Source organism: Callorhinus ursinus, unplaced genomic scaffold, assembly GCF_003265705.2.
Source record: "Callorhinus ursinus isolate GAN/ISIS: 27379988/994484 unplaced genomic scaffold, GSC_fseal_2.0 scaffold11, whole genome shotgun sequence".
Classification (NCBI taxonomy): domain Eukaryota; kingdom Metazoa; phylum Chordata; class Mammalia; order Carnivora; family Otariidae; genus Callorhinus; species Callorhinus ursinus.
Window position 1 is genome coordinate 13361749 of NW_027397073.1, and position 16937 is coordinate 13378685.

Sequence of the window (16937 nt, forward strand, 5' to 3'; positions counted from 1 at the left end):
TCAGAAGGGGCTCATCAAAGCTCTATTGATTTTTGCTCAACCCTCTTCCTTACTTTCCTCACAATACAGTCATTATCTCTGTTCCTTGAAAAGAAAACATATGGCCCAAGGGAGAATGAAGAAACAAACTTGCATTTCAAAACTTCAATTTCAAGTGTCTTTGTCTTCCAGACAGATAAAGAGGGAAACAAGTTTGCTACTTGAAAGGAAAGTGCAAGGACCCTTTGTTTCCTAAACACAGTAATTAGGATGGCTTTGACTTGTCTTTATATTCTCACCCAAGAGGCCCAGTGAATGCCCCTTTATTCTCCCAGTGCCCAGCTTTTCTTTCCCTTTTCTTTTCTTCCTTTCTCTATCTCTTTCTTTCTCTTGCCATTCCTGATTTTTTTTTAACTTGTATTCGTTTGAGATGAGAGCTACTTTTCTCTTCTTTCCTGTGGTTAAAGTCAATGACCCCTGTGCTTCCAAGAGCGTGCTGGTCTGCTGAAGGCCAAGGCTCATTCTAGGCCCTGCCTTCATTCTGGGGGTGCACCAAGCTAATAAGACCACTGTCCCCCAACGTGGCCAGAGAAGGAACTAGATGGTCCCTGGCCCTCAGAACGAAGTCCAGTGCTCTCAAATGTGCATAGAATCACCTGGAAATCTGATGGAAGTGCAGATTCTGATTCAGTAGGTCCAGGGCAGGCCCTGAGATTCTGCATTTCTAACAGGCTCCCCGGGTGCTGCTGTGGCTGGTCTCTGTGTAGCAAGGTCAGAGATTACGTCAAAGACCACGATCCAGAACTTTCTCATATCCCCAAACACCACACAGTCATCTCCATCTATATAAGGATGTTGAGAACCACCTCTCCCATTGCTGGATACAGACAGCATTTATCTTGAGTGGGAGTGAAGGAAGAATTGGCCCTTATAAAACACCTACTGTGTGTGAGGCACTATGCTGGAGGCTTTTCCTTTCTTTAACTTCCAGCATCCTCACAAAGAGATGGAGTAACCTGCTCAGACGGTTAGTGATGTAGCAAAGGCATGTAGCAAAGGTTCAGATTCTTGTTAAAGTGACGAATAATTCTTCCCAAAGGGCCACTGTGATCTCCTAACTTCCCTTTATAGAAGACATAATCATTTCCTACTAGTTCTGGATCAAACTCGAACTCCCAAGCATGGGCATGGAAGAGTTCCACCAATTTTGGGCAAAATCAGAGCTACCCTGGGGGAAGGGGGTTCCAAAATCAAGATCAGAAATCTCCTCCTGGGCTCAAATTCTCTTTTCTAATCGGGACAGAACACAGGTGTGCCTAACCAGCACACAACGCAGCTGGCCCAGCCTCATGCCTGGCGCTCCGGCCCGGGAATGTGGTGCCTCTAGCCCTTTCGTGAGGTCACTCTACATTCCCTGTCCAGGCAGAGCGGCCAGGTGCTCATCCCCCCTGCACTCCCTGGCCTGTGAGGCTCACTCCGCACAATTAAGATGACGACCAGTCGGCTGTACGTTCTGATCCTTTGCTCATTTGTAATTTTACGCATAAAGCGGACTTTAACAGCCTGGTCACAGGGACCCCAATTGGGCCATGGAAAACCTGAACTCATGGGAAGGGGGCAATGTTTTATGATTTCATTAAAAAAATTTTAAACCTTGTAACCATTAGAAATTAATGAGTTAAAATTTAAGACAGAGATTCCAGTTGTGCCCCCCCCCCCCCCCCCGGAATTTAATTGCCCCTGTATCTGACACTCCCTTGTCAGAGGTCTGGGGTCTGGGTCTAGGTTTCTTGCTACTGTGCATAGTAATACAAACCCCACTGGAGGCTCCCTCCCTCACTCCAAGGGAAAGCGCAAGACCTAATGGTGACCAGGGGCTGTGTATGTTCTGACTCTCTTTCTGTTTGGAACTTTTCTCCACTGCTTAGGGCAGTGACTTTTACGGCACTGAAAAACAGCTGTCATTAATAGGAAGGATTTAGACGCATGCCATGGTGGAGACATCAAAATTGGAGTCAGGTCATTTGGGCCAAGAGAGGAGTCCCCAGATTCACTGTAATTATAGTAATGCTAAGACATATAGAGCCTTTAAAGAGATAGTAGAGCTACATTCAGCCTGTCTCCCCTCCAGCCCACCTCATCCAGCACAGAGCCAGGCAGGTGGCAGGAGGGGGACACACACAGGACGGTGACCTGTCCTGGCAGGAGCAGAGCGATGGTCCAGTGTACTCCTGGTGGGGGGAGCACAGAGGAGTCAGAGATGCCTCTGCATCAGGAAGTGGCCGAGGTGATTCAATATGTCACATTTCTTTTCCTCCTGAGTCAGGGATCAACTGGCCCACGGACGCGGTGCTGGGTGTTCAGGGTGCTGGTTTAAACTTGGCTGGCCTTAAAGTCACAGCATTTTTCTTTTTGCATAACAACAGTTAACCAAAGAAAATTCTCATGAGTGTGTACCCTGGAGCCTGGTTATGGTATTTCCAAAAACACTAAAAAGCTTGCTTCTGTCCCAGCACGCCTGGAGGGTCTTCTTCCCATCCCCACGCGGTCATGCAGTTGACTGCATAAGCACCTTCCCTGAGGGGGGTAAGGCCATGTCACTGGAGGGGACCCTTGGGAGGAGTTCCAGCTGGGCCACTTACCTCTCCCTCTTGCTAAAAGTGGAGTGAGGATTAGAGAGAATCCATGTAAAGCACCAAGCACATCCTGGCACACGGGGGGGGGGGGGGAATTCAACAAACGGCAGGTGTTTTTAATATAACCGATCCTATAATATTAACTTAGAGCTGAGCTCAAAACCTTTTTAGGGAATCCCAGGGTTTCCAGCAGCGGTTCTCAAACTTACTGGTGCATCGGAATCCCCTGGAGAGACTATTAAACTGGATTGCTGGGCCCTGCCTCCCGAGGTTCTGATTCGATAGACATGGGATAGGACCCGGGAATGTGCACTTCTAACAAGCTCCCAGGTAGGGTGGATGCTGGGTCCAGGGACCACACTCTCCACAGGGTAGAGTCCCAGCTCCTGAGGTTTGTTCACACAGCTCTTCACGACTAACCAGCGCACGCCCCCTCCTCTGCCAAGTCGGCCTGATCTTTCCCTGGTCTCTCTAGCCAGCCCTGGACTCCAGACATCAGGGCTGGACTCAGTTTTCCCCTGTGTGCTCTGCCCCGTCCCCTGCTGCCTGCCCTCAGAAACAGCCCCACCCTCCAGGACCAGGTCATGAACTACCTGCTCCCGTGCATCTGCCCCACCCCGTGCTTCTGGCCATCTTGCGTGTTCCTCTTTTGTGGGGCTTTAGACCCCCGTCACTGCAAGGAGTGCAGACTGTCCGGTCTTGTCTGCCCTCCTAGATGGGGAGCCTTCCGGGTCACGGGCAGGGTGGCAGACGTCTGGCATTTTCCACGGGGTCTTCTGGCCTTTTGTTTGTGTGTTTGTGGGGTTTTGCCACTAAGTACAAAATCAGGATCCACTGGATTGAAAGGAAAAAAAGCTGACAGAGAGGTTAAAGGAACCAGAATGAATAACTCTGGGCAGAGGGAAGTTGTGGGTAACAATCTTCAACAATGGAAACATTAAAATAAAGAACATTGACCAACTGATCTTTACCCCTCTGAAAGAACAAATTTGAGGAAATGGGGTCAAATTGTGACATATTTGATTTAGGTCTGCTATAGGGAAGTTCCTGATATTGGGAATTATTAACAGTGAACTGGACTGGCAAAGGTGGATGTGAATAATCTCTACTCTGCTCTAAAATGGAACAGATTCTCAACCATGAAAGTTTTAGATGCGATGCTGCTTTTATATCTTGGGTACAAAGTTGAGAGGGAGGGAAGGGCTCTTTACAGGTTTCTTCTAACTGGATATGGGTTTGGCAGCTGTTTGTGTTACTTAAGGATACACACTGTTAAGTTTGCTGCTAACTACATTACAAAGAGTAACAAATATTTTTTTAAAAAATCAGTACCTTAGGGAAGTGGTTGGTTTTCCCTCTGGGGGGGTGTCATGAGAACCCACATGTGCCAACCCTGCAGGGCTAGTAGGATTTATGCAACACCGCAGTCCTCTCTTCCCACTTGCCAGGTTTAACCATCACATTCACGAAAAGCTAGAGTTTTTCTTCCTCATTTTTAATGGAAAGTCTTCAAATTTCTGGTGGTGGGAGGAAGTGGCTCTTGCACTCTCAACAGTGAACAGGAAATGTAATAAGTTATTATTACTCTGATAAACTGGAAGGATAGTTTTTGCAGGCAGTTCTTCCTTCCACTTTGAAACCTGGCGGCTTTCTGACCATGCTGGTGCCAGACGGGTCTCCGTGTCACCTGCTCAGCTAGATTTTTTTTGGGGGGGGGTTGGGGGGGGGGCGGGGGAGGCAGAAGGGAACTGGGCAGAGAGAAAGGGAAACGCTCCTCTGCGGCACTAGCAATCCACTGGGAAAATGTGTTTCGTGCGAGTGAAAAGGGTTTGCTGAGCCATAGTTCCAAGGTAAACACTGCTTCTATTTAGGGGCAGGTGACATATTTAAGGCCAGTGCAGGAAAACTGAGGGTCAGGTCACACCTGCTTTAATGATGGACCCTCTGGGATCCCTGGCTGCTTATCTCTCTTTAGTCCTGAGTTTGAGAGTTTTGATGTTGCCTACATCCTGAACTTCTGATTCAAAGACACCTTTAGGTCAGGAAATGGCTCTAAATTCCAGAGCACACAAATTTCCATGGATCCCGGGGCCTTGGGGCTCTTAGCTTGTTTACCTTGCTGGGGTGTGAAGAATTTTTGTCTCTGCCTCACAGTAAAATAATCCAAAGCAGCTGGGATTCAATGGCCTAAAATTCATCTTCCTTTAATGCTGGTTTAGGGAAAAAAAAAAAAAATCCTTCCTGACTTGAACCTGAGACAGAAATCTCCTTAAATAGCTGTGAGAAACACAATTCAAATGGTCAGCTATTTTACTCTGACATCTATCACATCTTTTTTTTTTTCTTAAGTAATTGGTCCAACCACATCCTTTGCCCCTGTATTGTGGGCGCCGAGCACAACTCGGCTGGCTCCGAAATCACTCCTGCACTTGGCTTCTCCTTGCTTTTGCCACTACACCGACCTGATTCAAGCCTTTACTAGCTCTTCCCCCAAACCAGGGCAGTGGCCTCCTTACGGGCCCCTGGACCCACCCCCGGACACCCTTCCCTGAAACGTGCAAATCTGATCATGACCCTCCCCAGCGCACAATGCAGCAAGATAAAATCTGAACTCTTTTGCTTGCATATAAGGCCCTGGAGTGCTGGCTCTCTCTCTCTCCCTCTCCCCCATGCCCTTGGGAGTCCAGGAGTGCTGTCCTTTTTAGAGTTCCCTGAAAACACTGCACTGTCATGTCTCCTGGCACCAGCCACCCTCGGCCCCCCGGACCAAACGCTGCCCTCTCGTCTCCCCTTCTGGGCTTCGGACATACACGACTGGATGGTAAGGAAGAAGGAGCTATTCTTTCAGGCAGGTTAAAGCACTCTTTGTCCTGGGTGCCCACCACACATGGAAAAGGCTCTCAGTAAACAGGTCTCCCCTAATCCTCCGGGTTCAGGTCTAGCTGTGTGCCTCCTGGAGAAGGGCCGGGGGGCCTATGCCCCTGGTCTCTGTCTCCCCAGCCTGTTGTAGAGTGTCCCACAGGCTGTAGTAGGTGCTCACTTTGTTGAAATAAATGAACACAGATTCAGTGTTATTCCTCACTCTTGGGTTCCCTGTCCTGAACGTGGCAGCCCGCAGACATCAAAGGCTGAAAGAGGAGGGTCCCACACAGCAAATACAGATACCAAGTGATCAGCACACATCCATAAAGAATGACGGGGATGGGGGGTGCTGCCGTTTCTCACAGCAGCACCCCGCAGCCCTTGACTTCGGAGACAGAGGGGAAGCCTCCCAGGGGCGCGCGGGCAGGCCAGTCTTGCTGCAGGAAACAGACTGAGTGCGTCTCTCAGAATGAGGACAGAGATATGGGGCTGTGCATAATCTCACTCACCGCCCACGCGGGGCTCAACCTCAAAAGCTCACTAAGAACTTTAGATGGACCAAGTCTTTTGTTTTGCTGAAGCCCCCTGTCTCCTTCTTGGTTTCTTCGGGCTCAATGTTTTGGGGGCAGGAAGAATGAAATGAGTTTCTAGAGGTGGATCCTACAGGAAGCCCACTCACTGCAAGCAGAGGGAAACACAAAGAGAAAGGGAATGACTTCCTACCAACCAGGTGGAGAGCAAAATGGTGTGGTGCTCTGAGGGAGAATCACCTGCCGGGCAGAATGCTCCCCAGGCCAGCTCTGGATGCCTCGAGGTGAGGCCAGGTTGCCTTAGGCTCAGTCAGGGGTGCCTGCCTTGTGGGCTGGGCTCAGGATGCTGCAGGGAGATAGCAGACAGGCCACTGGTTGTCTAGGGAGGCCACCTGGCCAGGCAGGTAGGTGCCCTTGGGAGTGAATCACCTGGAGAGCCGTATCAGAAAAACAAACAAACAAACAAACAAACCGAGACAAAACAAAAATGGCCTAGACAACGTTCCTAATCCATTGGACACACCAGGACACACCGTGTGGGACAAACACTAATATTGTTTTCCCCTGTACTTCAAAAATGGGAAAATACAATGAGGGAAATTTTAATACTGACATGGCATATAAAGTTCATGCAGCGCCTTCTTAACACAACACTCTCTGCAAAGGAGGCCCTGGTCTGGAACTCCCCTTTTCATGGCCTCATAAAACACTGATTTACTGACCTTCAAAGATACACCTTTATTGTTTCAGTTTTCCTGGTGTAAGAATTTCTGGTAGATAACTGAAAAAGCAAGCTCATATTTCCTTATCAACACAGAGAATGTGTTTATATTACAGATTTGTCATTTTGGGGGCGGGGGGAGTAGTGGGAAGGAAGTAACAGGCGAGGCATTTGAAATACTTGTTATCAACAGAATGGACTAAAAGACCACTGATCTACATGTCTGTGGTTCTCCAAACCAAGTATTAACATATAGCCAAGTCTTCTCTCTAGGATGGGAGGGGGCAGGAAGACAGCAAGCAGGTGCCTATCCTATAGCCTGGAGCTCCACTCTAGGGGATTTCCTCCGTGGGGTCTCCCCACCGGCTTCTCCAGGGCCCTGTGGCTTATCTGTCTGATCACTCTACCTTACCACCTCAGCAAGGGCCGTACAGGAGCTATCTCAAAAACTGTAAATGTTTCATGTCTTGTCTGCTGTGGGTTTTCCTGAATTAAGTGCTTTGTACTATCTGTAAAGTCATAAAAAAAAAAAAAAACCAACGTGGGTTATTTTGGTTTGTTTTTTCAAGATTCCTTTAGGCCTGAACCACTCACACCACCCTCTCGACTAGAAAGCTTTCCTTCCCCAACAGCTTCTTGGCATCAACCCCTCTTTTGACCCTTGACTTCCCATCTGTGCTGCAAAGCCCTCTTCAGAAAAAAAAAAAAAAACCCTTCCTCCAGAAGCCCACCCCAATCGCTCTCGCCGGACTCTTCCCCTCCTCTCCCCCGCCCCCACTCCGCACGTCCGTCATCACGTGCTGCCTTATTATTATTATTACAGGTTCACCCGTCCAGTCCTCTGACTAGACAGTGGCCCATGAATGCAGTTGTCTTCCTCCTGTTTCTCCCTAGCACGGTGTGGGCGTCGCAGGCCATAAATCTTTGTTGGCCTAGGTCTGAATGAATGTGCCCTTAGGTCTTAGATAACTGGGGACAAACATGGCTACTTCCAATCAGTGACCTTAAGGAAAACAGCGAGCTTCTCTATTTTCTTACTGGCAATAAACAGCAGAACTATTAACATAAAATCATAAAATGTTTTTGTCGTGGGCAAACACTGAAAACAAATTCCCTCCCAGATACGAGCAGAGATCTAATCACAGGAACGTTTTATTTTATTTTTTTTTAAGATTTTTTTTTTATTTATTCATTTGCAATGAGGGACAGAGAGAGAACAAGCAGGGGGAGAGGCAGAGGGAGAGGGAGAAGCAGACTCCCCGCTGAGCAAGGAGCCCCATATGGGACTCGATCCCAGGACCCTGGGATCATGACCTGAGCCGAAGGCAGACGCTTAACCATCTGAGCCACCCAGGCGCCCCTCACAGGAACATTTTAAAAGGCAAAACTTTCAGCCTTCCAGGGACGTTTCAATCTACCAAAATGTCAATGAAACGAAACACACTACTTGTAGACAAAGCACTTTCTAGAAGCCGGCTTTGCCAGTGATTTTACGAAACCAACACACACGCCCTGCCTCTCACTAAGCCGTTCTTCAAGCCTTGCCCAGGGTGTGATAACTAACACCAGTGGATTGCCAATGCCATTCTTTTTTTTTTTTTTTTTGAACAAATGAATCGGTTGGCCGAAGAAGCAATGAAACACGCAAAGAACCACATGCCACAACTGAACATAACACGTTACCATCTGGGGGTAATACTGCCACTGTTATAACGCCCAGCCCCGCCTTTCAGAATTAATGGATCTCCACTGGTGGGACTGGGCACAGACTTCTATCATTTGATTAGAACTGTCGTGATATCATTGGTTTCCTGTTTAGGTATGACTCAAAACTGCACCTAATTCAAGTGGCCAAAAGGGAAAGGGAGGGGAAATAGCACTTGCTGAAAGCTATCTCCAAAAAACTAAATTTGTTTTGACAGCATCTGCTGTTCATATTAGAACCTACTGCATCGAATGAATAGATGTATGTATGTAGTTTTTGCAAGAGCAGTGGGAGATGCTTTTTTGGAACTGCAGAGTTGGGTAGGTTTTTCTCAGGTAGCTAACCGTTCACGGGCACCCTGGTCCTTTAGTTCAAATAAGGTAGCACCCTGTCCAACCTGTCGAGCACTTCATTAAGCAACACCTGACGTGCTTAAAATGAAAAATTCCATTAGGTTTTTCCGCCTTCTTTTCCCTCAGCCATTCTAAGAGACCCATACCCATAGGAGTGAAATAGAATGAACCTTCAGGAGAGTTTTCTGCTCCAGCCTACAGCATATTCCTATTATTTTTGTCAAGACTTTAAATCCCAAGCCAGCTTCCCCCCCCCTCCCCCCGCCCATCTCTCACCCCAAACACAGCGCTACAAGTGCCTCTCCCGTCTTCACGGGGTTCTGGGCCATTCTGCGGAGCCCTGTCAACAGCCTCAGCCAACTGTAACAGAAGGGAAATCTGAAACTGCCGAAACCATGAAAACCACCACCATTTACTCTTCCCTCTGAGGAACTTCCAAGCATACAAGGGTTTTATAGTACTTGTGGTGCTGGGTTTGTTGCACTATAGCTCTCCTCCAGGAGGTCAGAAAATCAGGAATCAGCTTTATTTATTGGCAACTGTGCTGAGTGATGTGGTAAAGAAATTTCTTTCTGAGAAAACCAGGAGGCAACAAGGATTTGAGAGGATGTTCATCATCTGGCACGCTGAAGCCTCGCCCTCCCGAGGCAAGGGCGGACGGCCCCCGTGGGGAGCCCCAGGTGCATCCCGGGCTGGGGAGCCCCAGAAGGGCTGGCACCAGCGAGGATGAGCCCCGCGCCGCTGGGCATGCCTGCCATCCCAGCCCCAGCCCGCGCTGAGCTCAAGCACAGCGGGGCTCAGTTTCGGGCTCCCCCCAGCCCCCGACCCCCCGCCTGAAGCACCCCATGGGCCTTGGTTTCTCCAATTGCAAACAGTATTCTGTCCTAAAGTCATCAAAGTGTTTCCAAGGACAAGTGATTCTATGGGTATTGAGAGCCAGAACCTGACCTGGTGGACCTTAAGCTGTCAGTGGGGAGAGTCGGAGGGGAGGACGAGACAGAAAACACAGAATGGGGGGCGGGCATAAAAAGGAAATCTTATGTCAGCTTTCCCGCAGAAACTGCCAAATTCTGTTTCACTGCGCGCTCTAGACATCCGGTGAGGCGACGAGCCTCGCTCTCTCGTCTTCAGGTGACCAACGAAACTGAGGTGGGGAGAGGGTGCGAAGCCAGGTACAGGGAACGGCCTAGCGCTCCCGAGGGACTCCAAAATGGCCTGGAAGGAGAGGTCGTATTTGGAGCGCTTAGCTAATGTGGGCACGTCTGCGGCTCTGAATTTCGCCCTCGCTTATTCCGTTCGCAGGCGGACAGGGGCCGTGTCGGCACGGCAGCTACTCTGCGTGGGAACTTGAATAAGTGACCTCAAAGCCTGCCACGAAGTGGACTTCTGGAGGCCCGTGTCCGGGTGCTGGGGCCCCGCGACTCCGGGTTCTGCGCCCCGACACCGCTCCACTCGCCCTTCCCGTCCCTCCACCGTCCACCTCCGCCGTCTCCTGCTTCTCGGCGAGGTCCCAGGACGTCTCGCAGCCCCTGCGCCCGGGACCCTCCCCAGCTCCCGAAGAGGCGTCGCGCGCGGGCACGGGTGCGCGGGGAGCGGGAGCGGCCGGGCGGCCTCCTTACCTGCAGCGGGCCGAGCAGCGCGCAGATCGTGAGCAGCGCGGGCAGCGGGCGGCGCCGCCGGGCGCGCGGGGCCATGGCGCGGTGGGCGGGCGGGCGCCGCGCTCTGCGGCCTCTGCGGCCGGAGCTGCGCGGCTGTCTGGGACCTCCCGGTCGGCCCGCCCCGCCCCGCCGCCGCGCCCGGCCCCGCCCCAACCCCGCCCCTCCACCTGTCCCCGCCCGCCCGCCCGCGCGGCGCCCCCTCCCGCCGGCCCGGGCCGCGCCCGCCAGGTGGTGCCCGAGCGCGGGGCGCGCCCCTTCCGTTCCTCGGGTTTGCGGGCGGACCCGGGCCGCTGGTGGGTGAGGGTGGCTGGGGGCGATCTGAGGGTGCGCCGCCCCGCCGTCCGCATCCTCTGCAGCAGCGGGCGCGTGAGTGAGCCCGGAGCTTCCAGGCCTTGGCTCTTCGTGTTGCACGCGGCCAGTGGGCAGACGGGGTTGCCTGACCTGCGGTGTCGTCCACGTTCGCGGGCACGGACCAGTCTGCGCCCAGACCTCCGGCGCCGGCTTCCCGGGGAGGGCGGGCAGCGGCGACCTAGCCCGCCCGCCCGCCGGCGGCCGCCTGGAGCCCGCGCGCTCAGCCCTGGCCGGCCCGGCCTCCCGAGCAAGGTGGATGCCCCGCCGCCCGGGAATTAACCAGAAGAGGACCTTCGTGGGGGATTTCGTGGACTACTGTGCAAAGGTCACCACAATATACCGTCCGGCACGCTTCGTACAATCCTCCTTCAAAGTTGCCCGGCCAGCAGCCAGTTTTTCTTGCCCCTCCTCCGGGATCCTGCTGCAGGATCTCCGGCCTTGATGCGTCCCTTCCAGGGGTGGAAGTAGCCAGTGTCCCGGGCACTGCACCTGTTGCTCTCGTCACTTGCTATTCTTTGCTTGGGAGAGTATCTTCCCTCACATTCCAGGCCGTTGCTGGACGCACACACACACCCGCTCCTTTCGATAACTTTTTGAGTGAAAATACTTGTCCGGTGTCAACAGAAGGTTCTGTTTTGAATTTCTCGAGTGCCAGAACTATCTACTTGCCTTACTTTTGGCCCAGTGCATGGTGTATCCTACTGAATATTCTATATGATCTTCCACCGTTGTTGGGTGAAGTGGGTTTTGACTATCAATTAGGTCAAATTGTTTGAAATGTCATTTTCTGTCTACTTGTTCTGAGAAAACTGGAAATTTACAGTAACTGGGTTTATTTATTTTTTCCTTTGGTTCTCAACCCTCCCCCCCAACTTGTTTTTGAAGCTCAGATTAGAGGCATAAACATCTCAGATTATTATGTCTTCTTGATGAATTGACTTTTCATCATTATTATATGTCCTCCTTGATCCATGATAAAACTTTGGGTTCTGAAGTCTACTTTGATATCAGTTATATAGCCACTTCACCTTTCTTATGAATAGCATTTACCTGGGATATCTCTTTTTCTTTTACTTTCTTTCCTCTCCTCCCCTCCCCTCTCCTCCCCTCCCCTCCCCCTCCCTTCTTTTCTTTTCTTTTCTTTTCTTTTCTTTTCTTTTCTTTTCTTTCTTTTTACATTTAAAAGAGAAACTTAAAAGAAAGAAACATCAGCTTTTCTGCCCATGGATGCTGGCCCGTAAGCATCATTAAAGTCTCCCCTCCCAAGGCCCTCACACCTAAGTCAGAGTCTCCCAAAGAGCCTGAACAGCCGTGGAAGCTCTTCATGGGAAGTCTGAGCTTCGAAACAACTGATGAGAGTCTGAGGAGCCATTTTGAGCAATGTGGAAAACTCACGGACTGTGTGGTAATGAGAGATCCAAATACCAAGCACTCGGGAGGCTTCGGGTTGTTTGTCGGTTTGCCCCTGTGGAGGAGGTAGATGCAGCCATGAATGCAAGGCCACATAAGGGGAGTGGTCTCAAGAGAAGATTCTTAAAGACCTGGTGCCCCCTTAACTGTAAAAAAGATTTTTGTTGGTGGCATTAAAGTAGGTACTGAAGAACATCATCTAAGAGATTATTTCGAAAAGTATGGGAAAACTGAAGTGATTGAAATCATGACTGCCTGAGGCAGTGGCAAGAAGAGAGTCTGCTTTGTAACATTTGGTGACCATGACTCTGTAGACAAGGTTGTCATTCAAAAATCCCACACTGTGAATGGCCACAAGTGGGAAGTAAGGAAAGCCCTGTCTAAGCCAGAGATGGCGAGTGCTTCATCCAGCCAAAGAGGTGGAAGTCGTTCTGGAAACTTTGGTGGTGGCCGTGGAGATGGTTTCGTGGAAATGACAACTTTGGTCATGGAGGGAACTTCAGTGGGCGAGGTGGCTTTGGGGGCAGTCGAGGTGGTGGCAGATATGGTGGCTGGGGAATGGCTATAATGGATTTGGTAATGTTGGAAACCATTTTGGGAGTGGCGGAAGCTATAATGATTTTGGCAATGACAACAATCCATCTTCAAATTTTGGGCCCTTGAAAGGAGGAAATTGTGGAGGCAGCAGCTCTGGCCCCTATGGTGGTGGAGGCCAATACTTTGCCAAACCACAAAACCAAGGTGGCTATGGTGGTTCCAGCAGCAGTGGTAGCTAGGGCAGTGGCAGAGAATTTTCATTCCTGCCAGGGAGGGAAGCTGAGTGGCAGAGGAGAGCCAGAGAAGGGACACGGATGCTACTTATAACACATTTGTGAATTCAGCCAAGAACAGTGGTGGCAGGGCTGAGCTGCTACAAAGAAGACATGTTTTAGACAATACTCATGTGGAGGGGCAAAACACTTGAGGACTGTACTTGTAATTGTATAACAGGTTATTTTACTTCCTGTCCTGTGGAAAGTATAAAGCATTCCAACAAAGGGCTTTAATGTTGTGTATTGTTTTGTTTTGTTTTTTTGCAGCCATGCTGTTGATTGCTAAATGTAATAGTCTAATCATGACCCTGAATAAATGTCTTATTTATTTATTTTTAAAGATTTTATTTATTTGAGAGAGAGAGAATGAGAGATAGAGAGCACGAGAGGGAAGAGGGTCAGAGGGAGAAGCAGACTCCCCGCCGAGCAGGGAGCCCGTTGTGGGACTCAATCCCGGGACTCCAGGATCATGACCTGAGCCGAAGGCAGTCGCTCAACCAACTGAGCCACCCAGGCGCCCAATAAATGTCTTTTTTTTAAAAATGTGCTTGTGTAAAGTTAGTCAACTTGAAGTCATCTTGGTAAACTACCCCAACAGTGTGAAGTTAGAATTCCTTCAGGGCGATGTCAGGTTCCATCAGAAATTTACTTGCAACCTGCTTGGGCCCAGAAGCCATTGTTTCCACAGACTTTGGTGTAGTTGAACTGACAGTTAATGTGTTGTGACCTGTAGTTTACCATTAAAAGGGTCACCCAAGCAAAGTCATGGAGTTTATTTGGTTATCAGTGATTGTTGGCACATGCTATGCAATATATCTAAATTGAATTATGAACATATATCTAAATATGAATTGAATTCATATTGAAATATGAATAAGTATCAGATAAAATTATAGAGGGGATTAAAGCTTGTATATCATTCGTTGTGTGTAAACAATAAACGATTTAATATCCTCTTGATAATAATAAAAAAAAATCACTTCTGTTGACAAATTAGGGCCACAATGGACAGCTTCACAGAACAATGGAAATAGGACAGTCCCAAGACAACAGAGCGTCAAATTGCCCCAGACAGGTGGAATTGTTCATCGTCATCCTCTCCCTGAGTACTATCCACTCCAGCCTCCTCATAATCCTTCCCAAGGGCAGCTACGTCAGCACGGGCCTCAGAAAAATTTCTTCCGCCATGCCCTCATCTACATCCAAGTGAGCGAAAGCATGCTTGCCGTACATCAGATCAACCTTGTGGTCCAGCTGAGGCCAGGCCTGAGCAATGGCTGTGGTGTACTTTAGCCAGAGCTCCACCAGCTACCACAGTGGGAGGCTGGTAATTAACGCCAGCTCTGAAGCCAGTGGGATGCTACACTTGATCTTGATGGTGGCAATGGCAACATTGATATCTTTGGGAATCCTGTCGCCATGGCACAACAGGCCACAAAGCCATGTATTTTACCACAGCAGGGGCACATTTCACCATCTGCTTGGCTGGCTCAGAGCGTGGTTGGTGCTTTCAGCTGCAGCAAGCTCTTCATGGTAGGCTTTCTCAGCAGAGATAACAGGGGCATATGTGGCCGGAGAGAAGTAAATGTGGGAATAGAGGCTTGGTCTGGAATTCTGTCAAATCAACATTCAGGGCTCCATCAAATCTGAGGGAAGCAGTGATGGAGGACACAATTTGACCTGTCAACCTATTTAGGTTAGTGTAGGTTGGGCATTCAGTATCGAGGTTTCTACGATAGATGTCATGGATGGGCTCGTTGTGTACCATGAAGGCACAATCAGAGTGCCCCAGGGTGGTGTGCATAGCGAGGATGGAGTTGTAGGGCTCAACTACAGCTGTGGAACCCCAGGGGCTGGGTAAATGGAGAACTCCAGCTTGCACTTCTCGTCATAATTGACAGAGAGTTTCCATCAGCAGGGGATTGAACCTAGAACCAGTACCCCTACTGTAGCTGTGGAAAACCAGGAAGCCCTAAAGATCTGTGCCCTGGTCTGCGAATTTGGTCCAAGGTGAGGTCAATGATCTCCTTGCCAACAGTGTAGTGCCTAGGGCCATAGTTATTGGCAGCATCTTCCTTGTCTGGGATGAGCTGCTCAGGGTGGAAGAGCTGGTGGTAGGTGCTGGTACAAACTTCACAAATGATGGCGGGTTTCAGGTCTACCAACGCTGCCCTGGGCACATACTTGCCAACACCTGTCACAATGAAAGAGTCATCTCCTCCCCCAAGGGTCTTGTCACTTGGCGTCTGGCCATCAGCTTGGACGCCTGTTCCAGGCAATGGACTTCCCGGCAGTCATTGCCCATCTGCACACCAGGCTGGCCACCATGGATGGAGATGCCTGAGACTTGTAGGGCTCTGCAGGGCTGGAGGAGGCAAGGGGATGGTGACAAGGATCTCCCACTGACAGACTACCAAGGATTCCAGGGGAGAAGTGGTGAGAGGCAGGCCAGCCTGGAGGGCCCCAATATACCACCCTCCCTCCCTCCCACGCTCTCGGCCAAGTGGCCAGAGGGCGGACACTAGACGCCATCCAGGCCTCTGCAGCCCCACCTCCGACCCCCTGGGACCCTGGACCCACGCGGTCGCCTTGGCCTGAGGGTGTGTGATGCTGATTGGTGGGTTCAAATGTTCTAGGCAAACTCCTCTGAAGGAGCCAGATCTAGGAAGGCGAAGAGACATCTTGCGGCCACAGAGGGCCAGTAGGATGATGAGGGGGGTGGAGACGGCTACTGGAAGGTTAAGGAGGCGAAGCAGCTGCCGCGTCCTCACTGGGTTTTGGGGGCGCGTCAGGTAGGCAAAGCCCAGGGGAGAAAAGGCGCCAGGTAAAGAAAGTCATGGCCAGAGTCTCGGGAGTGCAGACCCTCCATCTCTGCCATGTCCCTGGGCCCCAGACCATCCCTTTCAATTTACATCTATTTAAAGTGACAGCATATAATTGGGTCTTGCTCTCTCATGTTACCCCCTTCGACAGTCCCTATCTTTTCACTGGAGTTTTTCAGACCATTCACATTTAATGTGATTATAGAGATGGTGAAATTCGAGTCTACTCTCCTGCTATTTGTTTTCTGTTTGTTCCATCTTTGTTCCGATGTTTTCATCTGCTTTTGGACTATTTCTTAGGATTCCATTTTGTCTCCACTGTTAGCTTATTTTATATACCTCCTTGTTTTATTTCTTTAGCTTTGGGTTTACAATATGCATCTGTAACTTATCACAGTCCACCTTTGGATACAATTTTGCCACTTCATGTATAGTATAAGGACCTTGGAGTGGCATACCTCCATTTCCCCCTCCCAGCTTTGTGCTATTGTAGTCAGACTACTGGTTTTGCATTGTAACTCCCTACTGTGTGGGCTGCCCAGCTACTTTTGTGCTTTTGGAAAGTTCTCTGGTAGTGTTGACTTAAAAAAAAAATTAAAAGTGCAAATATCCTTTGAAAAAGCAATTCCATGTCTTGGACTCTAATATATCAAGATACAAAGAGAGACATAAAAGGATGCTTATTTACCTTAGCATTTTTGTAAAACCACAAAAAGAGAAAAATGTGAGTGTTCATGGAGAAATGGTAGAAAAAATTCTAGTCCCTTGTATAGAATATAATGCAGTTGCTTAAGACAATTAAGTGGTTTCGGAAAGATGTCTATTGTTATTAAGTAAAAGAAGCAAGTTACAGAGTAATGTCCCATGTTTGTAAACAATCATAAACATGATTTTATTATATATGCAAAGGACGTTTCTAGAAAGACAATAATAATAGCAAACAATAATAGCATACTTAAGCATGCAAATTCATTTAATCCTTGCTACAGCCTTGTAAGGAATGTTACTAGTCCCATTTTACAGATGAAGAAACTGAGGCACAGAGTGGTTAATAACTTGCCTTAGGGTCACCTGCCAATAGTGGCAGAACTGGGATTC

General features: G+C 49.5%; 1 protein-coding gene and 2 pseudogenes across 7 annotated transcripts in view; 1 reads left to right on the forward strand and 2 right to left on the reverse strand.

The window, feature by feature from the left end:
• The window catches only part of TNFRSF11A (TNF receptor superfamily member 11a), a 57157-nt gene extending 46626 nt beyond the window's left edge, over positions 1-10531 (reverse strand). For 4 of the 7 annotated variants that reach the window (XM_025886852.2, XM_025886851.2, XM_073898088.1 and 1 more), the window contains exon 1: positions 10406-10531. In XM_025886852.2, the coding sequence (XP_025742637.1) occupies positions 10406-10480 (75 nt within the window). In that variant the 5' untranslated portion in view covers positions 10481-10531. The remainder of the gene's footprint in view (positions 1-10405) is intronic. The other 3 variants (XM_073898086.1, XM_025886854.2, XM_073898084.1) reach the window with 1 other exon arrangement.
• Positions 10479-13283, forward strand: LOC112834982 (heterogeneous nuclear ribonucleoprotein A1-like; annotated as a pseudogene).
• Positions 13284-14074: 791 nt separating this feature from the next.
• Positions 14075-15698, reverse strand: LOC112834983 (tubulin alpha-1C chain pseudogene; annotated as a pseudogene).
• Between the last annotated feature and the right edge of the window lie 1239 nt (positions 15699-16937).